This window comes from Hypanus sabinus, unplaced genomic scaffold (genome assembly GCF_030144855.1).
Source record: "Hypanus sabinus isolate sHypSab1 unplaced genomic scaffold, sHypSab1.hap1 scaffold_43, whole genome shotgun sequence".
Taxonomy (NCBI): Eukaryota; Metazoa; Chordata; class Chondrichthyes; order Myliobatiformes; family Dasyatidae; genus Hypanus; species Hypanus sabinus.
In genome coordinates this window covers 747,518-767,517 of record NW_026781307.1, presented here as the reverse complement: position 1 = coordinate 767,517, position 20,000 = coordinate 747,518, and the positions used below count along the sequence as shown (strand labels likewise).

The 20,000-nt window shown below is 45.3% G+C and overlaps 2 protein-coding genes across 2 annotated transcripts in view; both read right to left on the bottom strand.

Annotated features, from left to right (window-relative positions):
- Window positions 1-9,694, bottom strand: part of LOC132388862 (erythroblast NAD(P)(+)--arginine ADP-ribosyltransferase-like) — a 9,961-nt gene extending 267 nt beyond the window's left edge. Inside the window, exons 1-3 of the mRNA XM_059961291.1 lie at window positions 9,559-9,694; window positions 2,607-2,779; window positions 1-557 (exon numbers count right to left, since the gene is read on the bottom strand). The exon at window positions 1-557 is cut by the window's left edge and continues 267 nt beyond it. Coding sequence (XP_059817274.1) covers window positions 1-557; window positions 2,607-2,667 — 618 coding nt within the window. The 5' untranslated portion in view covers window positions 2,668-2,779; window positions 9,559-9,694. The remainder of the gene's footprint in view (window positions 558-2,606; window positions 2,780-9,558) is intronic.
- Window positions 9,695-15,650: 5,956 nt separating this feature from the next.
- Window positions 15,651-18,849, bottom strand: LOC132388861 (erythroblast NAD(P)(+)--arginine ADP-ribosyltransferase-like). The gene is made up of 2 exons (XM_059961290.1): window positions 18,741-18,849; window positions 15,651-16,435 (listed from the first exon to the last, which is right to left on the bottom strand). The coding sequence occupies exons 1-2, from the start codon at window positions 18,799-18,801 to the stop codon at window positions 15,651-15,653; spliced, it is 846 nt and encodes a 281-aa protein (XP_059817273.1). The 5' UTR covers window positions 18,802-18,849.
- Between the last annotated feature and the right edge of the window lie 1,151 nt (window positions 18,850-20,000).

Sequence of the window (20,000 nt, the reverse complement as noted above, 5' to 3'; positions counted from 1 at the left end):
CTGAGAGGAAATTGTAAATATTGTTTCCTTGCCAAATTCATCGTGCTCTTTGCTGCGAGAGGACGAAACAAAACTGCCAAATTTTATTCTATCTCCCACCTTACCAATGGACCTTATTGTCATTCTTCTGTATGTCGGCTGGGGTGGTTTGCCCAAGTCCTCTCTCAGTCTCTCGAGGGCAACGGATAGAAGGTACTGGAAACTTTTGAAGGGAAATTTCTGCGCGTACACCCAGTCGTTGGCCCCGAACAACCTCAGTGCCGCGTTTAACTGTCTATACAATTCAGTCTCAAGCGTATAGGCAATTATGGCCAACACGTGTTCTTCTTTGAGCCCCGGGGGCACTGGGACTTTGCTCAGCCGCGGGTCATTTTTTCGTTTATTAACTGCCTTCTTCCATGCGTAGTCAAGCGTTTTATTAAATCTGCGCTCCGTTGCGAGATATTCGATGGCCAACATGTCGGACTCGTCGCTCTGGCTGTAGACATAAGCGGCAGAGTTCTCCATCATGCTCAGTATGATGACGTCATCCCCACTGTTCCAAGCATTCCCTCGACCTGGAAACGGATCGGAACTTGGCATCAGAGAGCTGCGTTATGCAGAAGGTTTCAACGAGACAGGACGTTATTCGTTAGACCTTGTGTGTGTTGGGGCGGCAGGTGGGTTGGGGGAGGAGGGAGAGACACAGGTGAATATCTAGAGTTGTATAAGCTTAAGAGGGGCATAAAGAGCGCGACAGCCCACAGTCCTTTCCCGAGCTCTGGTGCATCATGAAGAACAAGGTTTGGGGTTGAAGGCGATTTAATGGGAAACCGCCCGGGAATTTCCCACCACAGAGAACGTGCTTTCATATGACCCGGACGGAGCCGCCGCAGCGAGGAAATTTGAAGCGTCATTGCACAGGTACATGGACAGACTTAGACGGACTGGAGATACGTCTTCACTAAAGGTCTTGTTAAAGTCCCTCTCCCCTCGCCAGCCTATAGACCACCCGGGGGACAAATGTCGAACCTGCGTAGATCCCCGATCAAGGTCACCTGAAGCCGCTGCAGCAGCTGGTGGGCAGAAATGCCTGTGGTCACCCGGCCTGAAAAGGAATTGTCCAGAGGAATGCGGCGGCAACCCACTTCCTTTGGGGGAAAAAAGTAAAGAACAATCATAGTCATGTGACCATCGTCGCCGACATCACGATGGTAAACAGAGAGTAAACAAAGACAGGACTTCTTTGGAGAGACACGAACCAAACTCTGATCGGACTCTCGGCCTTAATGTCCGGTTGTTCCCGCGCCGTGTCACACTCTCTGACCCCAATTGTCGGAGAGTTGGGTTTTGGGCCCCCACCTGTTCCAAACCCATCTTCCAGCAGTTAGGCGGTAGATACCGACGCCTGGATGATTCAGCTCTGCGTCTGGACACTTCCTGTATGATGTTCGGAAATCTGCTTCCTCTGCTGATCCCCAGCAGTGTGTCCCAGATGCTCTCACCTGTCTGGGTGAAGAAGGGATCCCGCAGGGCCGCTCTAAATCTTCCATCCTTAGATCTCCCAGCTCCAGTCTATCTGCTTCTGAGATGGGGAAGGGGTTTCTGCGGTCGATCGCAAAATAATATTCCTTTCGATATATGTTTCAGCCATGTCCCTTTCAACTCCAGAGTAAACAATCAAAGAACCGAAACTTGCCTCCCCAGGCAATGAATCCTCCTCCCACTACACTTGGTGCTATCACATCCTTCCAAAGGTGCGGTCCGGGTATTAAGCAATGGATGATATAAAGTTTATACTCTTCTGAAGTGACCTCTATGACTCTGTTCCCATCATGCTCTCCGGCAGTGCATTCCACATACTCAACCCCCGCCGGATGAAATCGATACCGCCGAGGCTTCTCCAGACATAGTCAGTCTCGGAAGACAGCATAGTGAGGCCATAGTGGGTGGGATTTCCATCCGGTACTTTATCCCAGCACGTTGTGTCACAGTGAGAACTGGAAATGTGTCAGGAACAGCTTACAGAAGCCCTTCCCATCACACTCCGAGCATTAACAGGGGGTAGAAGCTCTGGACTGTTGCCCGCTTGATTACCGCAATCTGCTTCACACCCCTCTCCGACTGCCCTGAAAACTTCCAACTGATGAATCACAGGGGAGATGATAACGGAGTGTCGAGCGCTTAAAGAAAGTGAGCTGGAAAGGCTTAGTTCGCCCCCTTATGAATTCGACGCACACCCTCGCCGCGTTCCTGGGGGCGGACTTGACACGTCCGGGTTTCGGACGGGATGATGCCGGATGGGTGGACAAATCGCAGGAGAGTGACTCGAATGTGCGTGGTGATCCAATGGATCCGATCTGGATTTTACCAAAATTTAAGAATATGTTCCCAACTGGATTACGAAAGTTGCGATTTCGCTTCTTAAAAACTGGAATTATTAAGGGGTCTGTTTAACTGTGATTTAGTGGAACGTATTCCTTGCAATACCTGGAAATACCGGCCACACCTCTTTCAGCATCCAGCTTTTGAATAAGGGTCAGGGTTAAAATAAGGCCACTGTGCATAATCGTTTGCAAATTTCACAAATTCCTACCCGTCGTCTTCAATTTAAAATAGAGACTTACTCAGATGGCACGTGGTAGAAAAGAGAATCAGAATCCATGAAAATAGTCGTGTTGTCTCCATTCTCCGGAAAAGGATTAACTTATTCCCTGCTTAGGATGGAAGCAGCGATGGAATTGTCTTTTTCCTTCTTGATACACTGGCTGGCAAAGTGATTCTTGCTCTCAGATAAGACCTGCATGACAATAATCCAGAAAGTACAGAATAATAAGATCAGTGTGCTGCAGTAGATGTTTGAATGCGTTGTCTAGTTCCTTTGAAGCCCCTGATCCTATTGTAGTCCCATCCATTCCTCTCTCTCTCTCTCTCTCTCTCTCTCTCTCTCTCTTTCCATTTCACTCTCTCTCTTCTATCTCTTTTTCAGTGTCTCTATTGCTTTCTCGCTTTTTCTGTAGCGAGATCGGAAGGATTATTCTAATATGGATTGTTCATTTAAAAGAGAGGGAGTGAGAGAACGGGTGCTCTTTCAGAGAGAGAGAGAGGAACAGAAAGCCTGGGAGTTGCCTTGGAAACTAAAAGGCGGAGCTATATGATGGACAGTTCGTGTTCCGCACTGGGATATATACAAGGTCAGTTGACTTTTTAATCAGACACACACCAGAGACACACAAGACACACCACAGGAGACACACGACTCCAGAGGCAAGGAGGACACTGGTGAGCTTTGTGTACCCACGACGAGGGAGTGGTTTCTGCTCACAGTGTGGACAAAGGGGTGACTGGTGGGGAGCGATCGGTGTGTTTAACCCTGGTCTGGGGTGGATAATTCCACCACTGAAGGAGGCATCCTCATTTCTGTGGTCACAAGTGGGTGACTTTTTCGGGAACAGGAGGACGACGTGGGGGATCGGCATCGGCATTGACATTGGAAGATAAACCAACAGTTCAGTTGCAGTTCATACGGCCCAATCCATCGTGGGTACAGCACTCCCCGCCTTTGAGCACATCGACACGGACTGCAGAGACGGGCAATTTGTCACGAAAACGAGACCATACTTATGCAGAAGGGAAATCTACATATGCTGGAAAGACACGCAACACACGCGCACACACACACACACACACACACACACACACACACACACACACACACACACACACACACACACACACACACACACACACACACACACACACACACACACACACACACACACACACACACCTGGATGAACTGAACAGGCCGGGCAGCATCAATGGGAAATAGTACAGAGTCGACGTTTCAGGCAGAGACGCTTCATCTGGACTGGGAATACAAAGCTGGAGTCAGGGTACGAAGATGTTGGGGGGAGATGGAAGAAACACAAGGTTGCGTGGGAATGCTGAAAAGGGGCGAAACACAGAGCTGTTAATTCGACAGGTGGATTCGACAAGGAGCTGGAGAAAATGATAGAGGGGCGCCCTTTCAACACAGAGGTGCGAAGAAATTTGTTTAGTCAAAGGGTGGTGTTGCTGTGAAGGCCAATTCGTTGGGTGTATTTAAGCCAGAGATTGATGAGTTCTTGATTGAACTTGGGATCAAAGGTTACGGGGAGAAGGCCGGGAATTGGGGTTGAGGAGGAGTAAAGTATCAGCCATGATTGAATGGCGGAGCAGACTCGCTGGGCCAGATGGACGAATTCTGATCCTACGTCTTATCGACTGATTGTCTTTTAGAAATCTGATGGGAAAGGACAGAACAGCATGGACAAATGCGAAGGAAGAGGAACACCAGACAAGAGGGTAAGGAGATAAGGTGAAGAGGGAAATAGGAAAGGGGAATGGTGAGGGAGTGAAGGGGCATTTACTGAAAGTTCCAGAAATCGATGTCCATGCCAACAGACTGTTGAAGATTAAGCGGACGGAATGTGAGGTATTTCTCCTCCAGCCCGAGTGTGAGCTTATCGCAACAGTAAAGGAAGCCACAGATTGACGTGGGGGGATGGGAATGGGAATGAAAATTTAAATAGGTGGCCACTGGGAGATCCTGATTTCTTTCAGATTATAGTACCTTTGTCTTGTTGGCGGTTAGCGGGGGTCAGCCTAACCTAGCATTACGCCCTCATTAACCTGATTTTTTTTTTGTGGTTTATTTTTTTCTGGTATTTGAGAGTTGAATGCGAATTCCTCCCAGCCCTCGGATGTTTTTAAAAGGGCAATGCTATCCGTTGAGTAATGCGTCGATGGCAATCTTAGATTGGAGTGTTTCTGGTTTCGATTTTAGTTCTCCGTGCCTTTGTGTTATTCAATGTTTGATTTAGTTTATCTGTCTAATTAATCTGTAAGTTTAACTCGATCATTCTGATTCTCTATGTTTTCGTGCGACTGTATCTGAACATAAACCTTGACAAACGTGGCATCCACAGACAATGATCCCCAACATCCTGGCCATGATTTCTCTTCGCGCCTGTTACTAGGAAGGAGACAATGAACCCCAAATCCGACACCAGCAAGCTTACGGGAAATTATTACCGCTCAAGCACCAGGCTCACTTTACAAACTTTGGGCAATGACCGGGATGTGATAGTAGCGCCGAAGGTTAAGGATCCCTTCGGGAACAGTCACCACGATATCATCGGGTTCACTTTGAACTTTGAGAAGGAGAAAACACAAAACAGCGCGTGAGTATTTCAGTGGAATAAAGGAAATTACAATGGCATGAGAGGGAAACTGGCCAAAGTTGACTGGGAAGGGACACGAGCAGGTAGGACAGCAGAATGGCAAAGGCTGGAGTTTCTGCAAAAAAAAAAAAGATGGAATTGCAAGAAAGATATATTCCAAATCAGAAGAAATTTTCGAATGGATGAAGGACGCTACCGTGGCTGGCATTGAAGTCAGACCAAAGGGCAAAAGACAGGGCATAGCAGAAAGCTAAACGTGGTGGGATGATAGAGGATTGGGAACTCTTGAACAACTTGAAGAAGGAAACTAAGAAGGTCATTCGGCCGGAAAAGATGAATTAAGAAGGGAAGCTGGCGACTGATATCAAAGAAGATAATAGAAGTTTTTTTTTAAGTATATAAAGGGTAAAAGTGAGTCGAGGGTAGCTATAGAACCAAAAGAAAATGAGAGACGCAGAGATGGAGAGTAACTCAATACGTATTTTGCATCAGTCCTTACAGCGGATGGCGTCTGTAGTACACCAGGCGTTCAAGAAGTCAGGGAAGTGAAGTATGTTGACTAGACAATTATAACTGAAAAGGTGTTCAGGAAGCTAAGTGGTCTGAGGGTGGATAAATCTCCTGGACTTGATGGAATGCACACTTAGATTCTGAAGAGAGTAGCAGGAGAGATTGCGTGGGCATTAACAACGATCTTTCAAGAATCGACATATTCAACACTGTACCGAATGGCTGGAAAATTTGCAAATGTTACTCCGCTATTTAAGAAGGGTGGGAGGCAGCAGAAAGGAATCTATAGACTTATTAGCCTGACATGGTGATCGGGAAGTTGCTGGAATCGATTGTTGGGGGTGGGATTAAGGAGTACCTGGAGGCACATGACAAGGTAGGCCAAAGCCAGCATGGTTTCCTGAAAGGAAAATCCTGCCTGACAACCCTACTGAATTTTTTGAAAAAATTACAAGCAGGGTAGACAAAGGGGATGCAGTAGATGTGATGTACTTGGATTTTCAGAAAGCCTTTGACAAGGTACCGCACATGAGGTTGCTTAGCCCAGCGAATTACAGGGGAGTTAATAGCATGGCTGGAGCATTGTTTGATCTGCTGACAAGAGACTGTGGGAATAAAGGGATCCTATTCTGGCTGGCTGCCAGTTACCAGTGGAATTCCCCAGGGGTTGGTGTGGGGACCGCTGCTTTTTAGGATGCTTGTCAATTATTTGGACTATGGGCTTAATGGATTTGTGGCTAAATTCAAAGATAGGTGGGTGAGCGGGTAGTGTTGAGGAAACAGAGAGTGTGCAGAGAGACTTAGATGGTTAGGGGTTTAAGCAAAGAAGTGGCAAGTGCAATTCAAAGTTGAAAAGTGAATGGTCGTGCACTTTGGTAAAAGAAATAAACGGTCAGACTATTACTTAGATGCACAGAGAATTCAAAATGTAGAGATACAATGGGTCTTGGGAGTCCTTGTGCAAGATATCCTATAGTTTAACCTCCAGATTGAGTCAATGGTGAAGAAAGCGAATGCAATGTTGGCATTCGTTTTAGAGGTATAGAAGATAACAGCAGGGATGTGAAGTTTTTGCGCTTTAAGGCACTCACGAGACCAAACTTGGAGTATTGAGTGCAGTTTTTGGCTCCTTATTTTAGAAAGAACATACTGATCTTGTATATGGGTTCAGAGAAGATTCACGAAAATGATTCCAGGGATGGAAGGGTTAACGTATGGGGAACGTCTTGCAGCTCTTGGGCTGTATTCCCTGGAGTTCAGAAAAATGAGGGGAGATCTCATAGAAACATTCCGGATGCTAAAAAGCCAGAACAGATTAGATATGGCAAAGTTTTTTCCCCGTGTTAAGGTAGTCTAGAACAAGAGGGCACGACCTCATGATTGAAGTACATCCATTTAGAGCAGAGATGCTGAGAGATTACCAGTCGGAGGGTGTTAAATCTATGGAATTTGTTGCCACTGGAGGCTGAAAAGGCCACGTCATTGGGAATTTTTTAAAGGCAGAGATATATATATAGGTACTTGATTAACCAGGGCAACAAAGGGTATGGAGAGAATGTAAGGGAGTGGGAATGACTGGAAGGATTGGATCGGCTCATGATTGAATGGAGGAGCAGACTCCATGGGCCGCATGGCCTACTTCTGCTCCTATATCTTATGGTCTTACACTCCAATACTGAATTGATACCACGCCGATGGACTCACTTCCCAGACTCCATAACTCATGTTATCAAAATTTATTACCTATGTGTTTTAATTATTGTTACATTATTATTTTTCAGTTTTTGTGTTTATATCATTTGCTGTCTCTTTCATATTCGTTGTTTGCCCGTCCTTTAGTTGTGCTTTAGTCTCTCTATTTACTGTGAACGCCCGTAACAAAACGAAACTCTGGTTAGTATCTGGTGTCATCACTGAGCGTTTGGTTCACTTAAATTTACTTTGAACTTTAAACTTACCAACTGTTCCTCGCAATCCCGTTTGCATTATTGGCCGCCACCCGGCCTGAACTCCTGACACCGCTTCTGAACTTAAAACCTCCCCACCTTTCCGATCTCAGACCATGCGCCTACGTCATCACTGCCATCGGAGAATGGGGATATTAAGTACAAATTAATGTTGAAAGGCAGGTCGATCTCCCTTTGTCTTCCAGGCTTATTCTGGAAAGTGGGGAAAGTCTGGTGCTATCAGTTACCTAAAGAAACGAGATACTCTTGGGCATGTTCACAGGACCAAGGTAAACCTTCGGTCACTTGTTCACGAAATACCGCGAGGAGAACTGAAATCCACAAGACTGCAGCCTTTGTGTTCTTTAGTTTCTTTGCTCATCTGCCTCTCTGTAGCTTGCCTTATGTTTCTTCTGTTTGTCTTCCTTTCTCGTTTAACCGTTCACTCTTATCACTTTCCTTCAGCCTCCATTCCCTGCTTATCTCTGCCCCTTCTCTTGCTTATCTCGGCGCACCCTTCTTCTGTCAGTGTTCCCCTTTACTGCAAACCTCTCTCATTCCCACTCTGTTTTGCCCTGACTGCACAGGTCACCCCCTCCTCCCCCGCTACCATTTCGGGCTTCCCTTCTCAACCTACCCAGGCAGTTGCACCACGAACCCCCGAACACCTGCAAGCCGTGTAAATCTTTCTCTGACTGTCTCCCCGTCCGATCCCGTGAGCCGCCAAGCTCGGTGGCGCACCCGACATCTGCGATCTCCCATCCTCAAACACACTGGCCATAGAAAAGATCTTCTTTCATTCCCGAGGTTGTGAGCGAAGGGAGACACAATATCTGTAGCTCTGTTTAATCTGAACGCTTTGTGTTATGAGTAAGCGAGCAAGCTTATGAGAGGCATAGATAGGGTGGATCGCCAGTGCCTGTTTCCCAGGGCAAGAACAGCAAACACCAGAGGGCATATGTACAAAGTTAAGGGAGGGAAGTTTAGGGGAGACATCAGGGGTAAGTGTTTTACACAAAGGGTTGTGGGTACCTGGAACGACTTGCCAGGAATGGGGGTGGAATCTAAAACGTTAGGGGTATTTAAGAGCCTCTTGGGCAGGCACATGGATGAATGAAAAATAAAGGGTTACAGGGTAGTGTAGTTTCAGTACATTTTTTAAAGGAATAAATGGTTCGGCACAACATCGAGGGCCGAAGGGCCTGTACAGTGCTGTAGTATTCTAGTGTCTAGTTCTGTTCTGACTGTCTCCTGTTGTTTCAATCCTCCGTTGTAGTAGAATGATTTCTGCCTCACAGTTCGCAGATCCATTGACCTCCACACCCTCTCCCCTGGACTTTGAACCCTGTCCTCCCATGTCTAATTACGCCCAAACACTTCCCTGTTAATTTTACTCGTGTACTCTCCCCTGTGGAACCGTGTGAACCAATTCACAGTCCGATGAAGTTGGGGAACCGTTCCGCTTTGACGGGCCTCTCCGTGACAGCTTATACCCGGGCAGTACGCCACGGGAACAGGCCCTTCGTCCCAGGATGTTCAGAAGACCGAAAGACATTCGTGACCAAACTCCCAACTCAATCAACATCTTCTGCTTTTCATAATGTCTGCATCCTCCCACTGGCTCACACTTCTGTGCCCGTCAAACGGCTCTTGTAATTCCCGAATGTCTCAGTCTCTACGACCACTCCAGGCACAGCAGTCCAGGCAATCTGTATAAATAATTCGCCGCTCACATCTCTTGGAAACTATACTCTCTCACCTTAATTGCGTGAATTCTGGGACGGGACATGTCAATCCTCGGGGGGAAGGGGGTGGGGTTAGAAAAAGATACTGCCTTCTTACTGATCTGTCTCCCTTCATTCATCAACTGAACGAGTTTGCAAACACGCTGTACTCACTCAGTCCACTCTTCCAATTTATAACATCGAAGGAGGGAATCTGCCGTTGGCCAGACGACCTGTCCTTTCCTTTTCCAGCCTCTGGCATGGGAGCTCTTTTTTGCGGTGGGTGATCTCCGGAGTTCTCCGGGCTTTGCATTCGAACTTCCTGATTTTAAAACACTCCTTATGAGTTCAATTGACGCAATTCAGTATTGCTGGCACGAAGTCACCTGACCAGACTGAAACACTCTCCGATTGGATGCGGTGGAAGGTGAACACATTCCACGCCTTTGCTGAATTAATTAGCTCTGTTGGACCTCGCCCAAACCAGTAAACCCGGTCAACAAGCCGTTGGGCCGAGATAACGAGATCATTTCAGCAAACCCGCCATTTTCTGCAGAACTAATTATCGCTTTGCTTCGGCTCGTGACAGTTTTTTGTTACAGTTTCTGATTTTGCCAAAGCATCCGCGTATCTTATTTTAACTTTTCTAATTTCTTTCTTAAGATTCTTCTTACATTCTTTATATTCCTCGAGCACCTCATTTACTCCATGCTGTATTTATTGTAGATCTCTCTCTTTTTCCTAACCAAGTTTCCAATATCCCTTGAAAACCATGGCTCGCTCTAACTTTTAACCTTTCCTTTCTATCTAACAGGAACATGAATATTCTGTACCATTAAAATTTCACCTTTAAACAACCTCTATTTCTCTATTACATCCTCCCCAGAAAAGGAATTGTCCCAATCCACTCCTTCTAAATCCTTTCGCATCTCCTCAAAGTTAGCCAGCTTGGATGAAATTGATATATCATACAACTTTGGCTGCAGTACTTACCAATAATCGGAGATTCTCTTTTTTTCAGGCTTTTTCGAGGTACTAGACAGGGCTGACTGTTAAGTCCCTAACTATTTGATATTGGCTTGCAACCCTTGCCAATCGCTCTTCGTGGTTCCCCCAATATATTTGGCATTATTCGTGGGAATGTGTTACATCAGGTATCACTGTATCACTATATATCTCTGAGCCATAGAAATCCATTCCTGCAATAATATCACTATTTACTCAGTTTAGTAGTCTTGCATGTTATAAATTGAATCTTAATAAGTGTGAGCTTTTCGCTTTAAATATGCAAGCTCCATTCTATAGACAATCATCATTGAGGCTGGTTACTGATTAATTAACTGACTTAGTAATAAAATTACTAAGAAGCATAAGGATCTATTAAAAGTTATCTTTTTAGCTTAATCGATCACGTTAAACTTACGAAATGGTCCCCATTGTCCTTTGGATTGGTAGAATTAATACTATGAAGATGATTATTTCACCTAAATTTGTGTATCTATTTCAGGGGGTACCAATTATCATTTCTAAATCCTTTATTGATATTATTCACTCTAAAAATTTCTTCATAGATATGGCAGATAAAAAATCCTAGGTTAAGTAAGAAATATTTACAAAAATCAGAAGAAAAAAGATGGCCGTTTGGCAATACCGAATATAAGATTCTATTACTGGGCAATTAATATTCCATATTTAATGTTCTGGACATAAGATCTGGATGAAGTTCAATGCCCACGATGGGTGAACCTCGAGCACGAGTCCGCACAGGGGTTATTTGACTTCTCTCTTAGGGGCCTCGCTTCCCTTTGCACTTACTAAACTGAATAGAAATATGACTTATCCAATATTAAACATACAATGCAAATATGGTTAAATTTCGTAATTTTTTGGATTGTATTAATTTATCCTATCAAGAACTATTATATCTATTTTTTTCTTCCAACCATCCAGAGATAATCAAGCTTTTCTTTTTATGGAGAACGAAGGGAATACAATGTTTTCGTGATTTATTCATGGATAACTGTCTTATATCTTTTGAATAGTTGCCTAATATATTTTGCCTATATCACTTTTTTCAGATATTTACAGATTAGACAATTTTTGAATAATATATTACCTACTTTCCCGGTATCACATCAAACAGAAATTACAGGAAAAAAATAGTTTTAATCCCCTATCAGAAGAGTTTAATAGCAATTATTTATGATCTGATTACGTCAAAACGTCTAGGTACATTTGATGAAATTAAGAATGAATGGGAAAGAGAACTTCAGGTATCTTTACCAGTAGAGAAATGGGAGAAAATAGGAGTGGCACTATCGACCCTTGGGTTAAATTTGAAGAAAACTGAAGAAATTTGAAGAAACCATTTATTCAACAATTTCATATGATGTAAGCTGACGTTTACCGAATCCTTCTCAATTGCTTTCTCTTCCTGTATTCAGGAACGAAGGTAATGACAAATAATGATTTTAACCGATGAAACCTGGAAGCCCGGCTTTTGTTTAGTTTTGTTTATATTTTGTTATTTTAGGGGGACTTTTTAGGGGACTTTTTCCTCTTGTTAAGTTAATAAGAGTTTGGGAGGCTCAGATTGCACATGTTACTCGGAGTCTGTTTCTGTATACATTAACCGTTGTTAACGTAATCCCGATCTATTTGTATCATTATCATTGTTGTATTTCGCTACTTGAAACACAGTATAAAAGACAATAATTATTAAGTCATTTCACATAGGAACCCTGCATGATCGTCGACAATGTCCCGTGTTTCTGTGAATTCATGAACTTTCTTTTTACTGAACGCGGATGGTTCGAATATGACTGGCTCGATACAGGTTGAACTCTGTTCCTCCGTTTCGTTGGGATCCTGCTGACAGAGAGGCACGATTTTGTAATACAAATCACGACACACAAACTGCTGGAGGAACTCAGCTGGACGGGCGAAAAAGAGCGAACAGTCAATGTTTCGGTCCGAGAATCTTCAGCAGGACTGTAGTACGCGGATGACGTAGACATAGTCGGGGATAGAAGTTAGCCGGAGGACAGGGAAAACCTTAGGGTGATATTGGAAACCGAGAGAGGGGGAGGGGTGAAGGAAAGTGCTGGGAAGCGGATTGCAGAAGGGGAATCTAACAGGAGAAGATAGTAGTCCATGGATGACAAGAAAGGTGGAGGAACAACAGTGCGAGACAATCGACATGTGAGGAGATGTTGAGAGAGGGAAAAGGGGTTGGGGAAAGGTGAACAAGAGGAGGCAGTACCAGAAGTTCGAGAAATAGATGTTGAATGCTCCCCAGACGGAATAAAAGGTTTCGCTCTTCCAACCTGAGTGTGGCCTCATCTCGACAGGAGCGCAGGCCACGGATGGACATGTTGGAATGGGAAGTCGAATTTATATCTTTGGACACTGGAAGAAACCGATTTTATTTCTGACGGTCTCCAGTTGTAGATATAGTCGGGGCAGGTGCTGGGCGAAGCTGTCTCCTATTCTACATTGGGTCTCACCGATACACAAGAGGTCACACTGGGAGCAGCGAAGCGAACACCGTAGATGACCAGAGCAGACGCACAGGTGAAGAGTCTGAAATCCAGAGCTGACTACCCTAGGGACACACTTCCAAAAAAAAGTATATATATATATATATATATATATATATATGAATCAGAACATGAACCATCGAGGCATAAGTGACTGTGGAGGCACTGGTGTAAAGAAGATAGTGACAGTCCGCTTGGGGATACTGGACAAAGACCCTGCTCCTGTGTCTTGTGACTGTTCGACTCTCAACGGCAATGTTGCTGTTCACGAGCGCCCTCCGCTGGCCTTGGAACAAGCGACCGGCTTTCCTTTTCAGACACAAGGTTATTGGGCTACCGTTCCGCCAATGAGTGACTGTTCTTGTCCATAGTAAACGCCAGTGAAGGGAAATGCTTTTCTTTGATAATCTGGTCGAAAGTGATTACTGTCACCCGTTTCTCGCTACCTGAATAGTCCCCTGAATAACCGGTCTGAGATAAATCGTGGCTGGGTACATGGGCAGATAGAGGCATTCTGTATTTCTTGGTCCGTCCACTGTCCGCAGGATAAACACTCGTGATTGGCTCACGATAAATGTGGATGCTATTACTCGCGACTGTCCGTCTACCATCACTTTTTGTTCGGTCACCCCGTGGTCCTCCATTCGTTCGAATGATCTAGGAACCTAAACAAACCGGCAACTGATACTAACATGTTTTAGACAGGCAGTTTAGGATTAATCAATATAAAACAAAACTTATGCAGTAATATATGATACAGAATTGAGACTTTATATTTTTATTTCAATAATATTTGCAGAGTATACCCGCCTTCGTGACAATGATGGAGCGTAATAAGCGTTTACAGATCTTGGAATCTACAACTGGAATTTATCAGCAGGATCTAGATTGACAAATCGATAATAGATAACATAATACAATTAAAAATCTGCCAAATAGCAAGCACATAATCGCCAGGTAGCGGGGTCCTCTTTAGACATGGACCTAAATATCCAATTTAACCCTAAATAAAGCAATCTAACACCATGGCGTCCCAGAAATTACCTGGTATTGTTTTGAAGACGGTTCTATTCATGCACTCCGTTGCCTCTACCCGCTAGTTCGTGCACAAATATCTAAGCAGCCAATCATGAGGGAACAATTCAGAGCGTGACTACTGGCAAACATGGTCCAGAGATTCAGTTGATATTCAGAGCAAGCATCAGAAAGGGGAAGATACGTGAGCAAAGTGACTTTCATTGTGGAATTATTGTCGGTATCTGTAGAGACGGTTTGGGTATGCCAAAACCTGTTTATCGCCTGAGATTTTAAGATTCCAGTATTTATAGGGGAATTGTGAAAACATAGAAATAAATGAACACCTCACCCCACCCCAACACGCACAGACAACCACATTAACCATCCATTTTTGCGGTGGTTGTGTGTGTTAAAATACGATAGTAACTGAAATAGTATCTGTACTTTGACCTCGTCTCAGGAATTTGTCACTCGCTGTGTATTGCCCTGCCTCCTTTGAGCTCCCAAAGTACATTCGTCTGCACTTCCCTCGATCAGATGTCATCAGCGCGGTACAAACGATAGTGGTGTGAGAAGATAAAATAGGAACACAAAAACCGTCGGGTTTTGCAGCGGAGGGGGTGACGCACAGCTGAATACCACAGACATACTCTCGGTGCTCTCTCAACTTAACACAAGAGGAACAAAATATAGAGTTAACCGAGTGCATCGTCTTCCCCTGTGTTACGCTAACATGCCCGCAACTGGAGGTTCCAAATCCGTGATGCATTTGTATTGGCCGGGTCAACAAGCATGGAGCCTGTCCAGTTCACTTTCCTTAAAGCAGACTGAAGTCCAGCTTTAACATTTAAAATATCCCGAAACCATTTACACCCCATGGGTTTGGATGTGTATTTAAGTAGGGAATGGTCGTCAATAAGAACATCGCAGGAAACAGGAATAGAGTTACTGTTGTAAGCGCCGCCTGCGCCCGCGGGGTGATCTTGTCCAGTGACTGAGATAGGCTGCGAGGGAGCAAATGAAAAGCAATCAGGAAAAATGGGAAGGTGTGTGTGCGCGTGTGTGTGTGTGTGTGCGCGCGTGTGTGTGTGTGTGTGTGTGTGTGTGTGTGTGTGTGTGTGTGTGTGTGTGTGTGTGTGTGTGTGTGTGTGTGTGTGTGTGTGTGTGTGTGTGTGGGGACTGGGGAGTCTGGACAGCACACAGCGAGTGGCTAGTTCCTGGGAGTAGATCAGACTGCAGGAGCACATGGACACTGGAAGTTAACGAAGAGATACCTAGGGTGGTTAAAAAAGCAAGCGAGATGCTCTCATTTGCAACCGCGTCTCAGAGGGCAGGTGAAGCTTCAGAACTCTCGCACACAGCCACGAAATTTCTCTTTGAACAGGCTGGAGATGGACGAATCAGGGGAATTATGTGGAGCACAGACAGAGAAGTGAGTCTGGCCCGTCGGCGCGACATCAAAGGAAGCTGCACATAGGACAGAAGACAGAAAGACGATAGGACCAGTTTGCTGCGAGTGTGGAAGAATCTTATAACCGAGGCACCCGTTTTAGGAAGTTCAGAAAAAAATCCGACGAGAAGTCTGGGACAGGAAATGTTGGTCTAATATTTGCCGTACATGGAATCTGCTCTTTATAGAACCTGATAGAACCTCCACATCCATACACTATCTATATCTTCGCAGAAATAGAGCTAACGGCGTCAGAATTGTCAACCACGCCTATAGGGGCATGTCTCCTCATGCCGCAGCACCCTCATCTCGCCATTACTGCCCCTCTCTACCCTTACCTTGATCTCAGCCTTCCCGTCCTTTTGGAGAGAAATATCAACTCCGTCATCGCGCCGTTTGTAACTCGTGATTTTGAACGCTTCATATGGCGGAATCAGAACCTCTTCCTGATCGGGGACAGCCGAGTAATTTTGTATCTGGGCACCGTACTGAGAGAAAATTGTAAATACTGTTTTGCTTCCGAATTCATAGTGCTCTTTGCTGCGAGAGGACGAAGCAAAAGTGCCAAATTTTATTCTTTCTCCCACGTTACCAGTGCACGTTTTTTTCATTCTCCTGTAGGTCGGCTGGGGTGGTTTACCCAACTCCTCTATCAGTCTCTCGAGGGCAATGGATAGAAGGTACTGGAAACTTTTGAAGGGAAATTTCTCCGCGTACATCGAGTCGTTGGTGCCGTACAACCTCAGTGCCGCGTTGAACTGGCGGTACAATTCAGTCTCAAGCGTATAGGCAATTACGGCGACTACGTGTTCTTCTTTGAGCCCCCGGGGCACTGGGACCTTGCTCAGCCGCGGATCGTTTTGTCGTAGGGAACTTGCATCCCTCCATGCGTCGTCAAGCGTTTTATTAAATCTGCGCTCTGTTGCGAGATATTCGATGGCCAACATGTCGGACTCGTTGCTCTGGGTGTAGACGTACGCGGCAGAGTCATTCATCATGCTCAGTATGATGACGTCATCCCCACTGTTCCGAGCATTCCCCCGATCTGAAAACGGATAGAAACTTGGAATCAGACAGCTACGTTATACAGAAGGGTTCAACGAGAGAGGACACTATTCGGTTGACCGTACGAGACATAGTGTCATATACAGAGTTGTATAAAATCATGAGGCACATGAACAGTGTCACTGCACATAATCCTTGCTCCATTTTTGGTGTACCAAAAACTCGAGCGTTTGGGGCTGTGGGCGATTTAATAGGATATGAAGTAATTCCAACACGTTGAATATGTTCCCAGCTGAACTGGATGGGGCATCGGCACTGAGGATATTTGAAAGATTCGCCTCCAACGAAACAGGTATAAAGCTCCCCATCGCTTCGCTAGCCTGCAGATTCCCCAGGGGAAAGGCGAAGCTCCTGCCTAACTCCCCGATCAGGGTCATGTAAAACCATGGGAGCACGGTGATGGATAGTAATGGCTGTAAGGTCACCCGGTCTGTAAGGGTACTGCTCAGAAGAATACAAAGGGAAATCAATTCGTTAGGAAAATAAGTCAAAAATAATCATCATCATTGCAACATTATTTGTTACATGATACGACACAACACAAAACGAGGAAATAACTAAAATAGGATATTTTTGGAGGGAAAGGGATCAAACTCTGTGCGGCATGTTGACCTTAAGGATCGTTGTATTACACTAGGCCTCTCTGACGCCGCTTGTCACAGAGACGAATTTTGGGTACCCAACTGTATCAACCCGATCTTCCAGCAGTTAACCGGTAGATAGCTAAGCCTGGATGATTCAACTCTACATCGGGACACTTCCTAATTGATGTTAATAAATCTACTTCCACTGCTCTCTCCAGCAGTGTGGTCCAGATGCTCACTCCTCACTGGGAGAAAAATGGATCCCCCAGGATTGCTCTAAATCTCCTATCCAGAGATCTATGACCTCTAGTTTATCTGCTTCTGAGATGGGGAATGGTGTTCTGCTGTCTATTCTAAAATAATATTCCTTTCTGAATATATTTCAGCCATGACACTTTCAACTCCTTTGTTTCACGATAAGCAATCAAAGGATCGAACCTTGCCACACCAGGTGGACTAGTGCACTTCCCGCTGGACCGACAGCTATTCCATCCTACCAAAGGAGGGGTCCTGGTATTAACGAGAGATTCATATATGTCTATACTCTTTTTAGGGACTTCTGTGACTCTGTTCTCATCATGCTCTCCTGCAGTACCTTCCACGTAATCAACACACGCCGGGTGGAATCCATTCCACTTAACCCTCTATCAACATCTCTTCTCTCCTCCCCTAGACATATACCCACTTCGAGAAAAGGAAACTGCCTCCGTGCCAATTATTATTACTATTATTATTGTTATTATTATTGTTATTGTTATTATTATTATTATTATTAGTAGTAGTAGTAGTAGTAGTAGTAGTAGTAGTAGTAGTAGTAGTAGTAGTAGTATTATTATTATTATTATTATTATTATTATTATTATTATTATTATTATTATTATTATTATTAGACCGGACAAGCGTTTCAACGCGAAGGTTCCAGACGTACTTAAGTTTGAAACTAGCAAACTGAGGCCAGAGGGGGTGGGATTTGGGTCAGGGACTTTATTTTAGCACGTTGTATCAGAGTGAGAATTGGAAATGGATCAGAAACTGTTTCCAGGAACCTTCCCCATCACACTCCGATCCTGAACAGGGTGTGGACCCGCTAGACTCTGCCGCAAGCTTGGCCACCCAACCCGCCTCTCTCCCACTCCTGACGCTCAGATAGGGCGCGACGCCCTGAAAACTTGGAACTGCTCAGTCACAGTTGGGGACGGCGTGTTTAACACCAAGCTAAGTGAGCGTGGGTGCCTTATCTGCCGTATTAGCTCGTTTCTGTATGAAATTCAGACACGCCTTCTCCGCGTTGGCTGGGAGCAGACTTGACGTGACCGGGTTTAGGACGGGGTGATGCCGGGTGGATGGACAAATCCCAGGAGGGTGACTTGAAGGCGTCTGGTGATCGAATGAATCCTGTCTGGATTTTGCAAAACAGTCAGGAAGTATGTTCCCAACTGGAGTGGAGAAGTTGCGTTTTCCCCTCCAGAATTTGGAGTTCGAGTGAAATGGCAATTTCTGGTTTTACTGGATCTGCTCAACATAGATGGAATAGATCGGGGAGCGTGCTCCTTGTAATAACTGGAAATACCGGCCCCTCCTCTTTCAGGATCTGCGTTATGAATAAGAATCAATGATAAAATGAGGCCTCTGACTTATCATAATCGTTTTAACATTTCACAAGTTCTTTACCATGATCTTGAATTCAGAAAAGAGACTTACAGAGAAGGCACGTTGTTGCAACGACGATCAGTATCCATGGAAATTGTCGCGTGGTCTCCATTCTCTGAAAAAGCAAGAGCTCGTTCCTTGTTCTGAGGGAGCAGCGATGCTTTCTTTTCCTTCTCCAAGTGCCCACTGACGATAGTTGCTTTTTTTTCCAGATAAGACCTGCGTTACACTAACACAGAGACTAAAGAATATCGAGATTAGCGTGCGGTAGTAAATATTTTGATGTTTACGGTTTTCCGATATCACTGTGTTCCCCAAAGCGTCCCTCCCTGCACCTCTCTCTTTCTCCCACTCTGACTTCAGCTGGGAACTTCATTCAGTTCCAGTTCACGAGGATAAAAGGCAGCGGCATTTCTCGGCAGCGTAACGGAGATTTGACCAGCGGCCACCGGCGTTTGGGATTCATTTGTAAGAGCAATTTCAGGGATTTTGATCTTTACTCAAAAGCTCAGCGGCCATCGTCGCATTCTGAGTGGAAAGAGACAGGGGGGTGTTCTTCTGCGTCTTGCTGGCTTCAGAAAGGAGAGGATTTACTCAGAGACCCCAGAGGAAGGAAAAGCACAAGTTTCTTTCCTTTTCTTCTTCATGTTAGCTCAGCCATGTTGGGCCGACACGCAGCACAGTTCAATGCTCACCTTGGGGGACGTGGGAAGGCAGGAAGACCTGAAATATTTCTAACCCCTACAACTCCGAGAAGCGCACACAGCAGCGCCTTCTAATTAACCTCGTTAAGGAGCTGGATGAATTCCCGATTATTTAGGGGTTGGGGTGTGAAGGCGTGGCAAATAGGACACACAGAAGAGCTAGTTACATCCAAGATGGAGGTCACAGGATACTGTCTGCCGTTCAGGAAGAGGGAAGGGGTTAAGGAGCCAGTGCAGAGTATCCCGCTGTCCCACCCTGAACAACATGTATATCACTTTGGATACTGTCAGGTTGTGGGTGGTTCGGGTAGTGGCCTAACAGAGGAAGGACATAGTGGTTGGGTGTCAGGCGCTTAGTCTGCCTCTGGGATTCAGACGAGAAGAAGAGGCAAGCTGCGATGTTTGGGATTCATTCGTTACGAAAACGGACAGGAGGCTCCGTCGGCGTGGACGTGATTCGCGGGTGCTACGTTGTCTCCACGGTGTCAGGGTCCGGGATAACTCGGATCGAGATCTCGGCATGCTGAAGAGGGAGGGGGAACATGGGTAGAGTGACGAAATTCTGCCAAGTGTATTCAGGGAGTTAGGTGCTAAGTTGAAGAGCTGG

Bases quoted from the DNA above. Each gene is read 5' to 3' on its own strand.
- LOC132388861 (XM_059961290.1), bottom strand. From the start codon at position 18,801: ATGGAGACCACGCGACAATTTCCATGGATACTGATCGTCGTTGCAACA. The intron at 16,436-18,740 runs GTAAGTCTCTTT...ATCCGTTTTCAG, and splicing joins TGCAACAACGTGCCTTCTCT to ATCGGGGGAATGCTCGGAAC.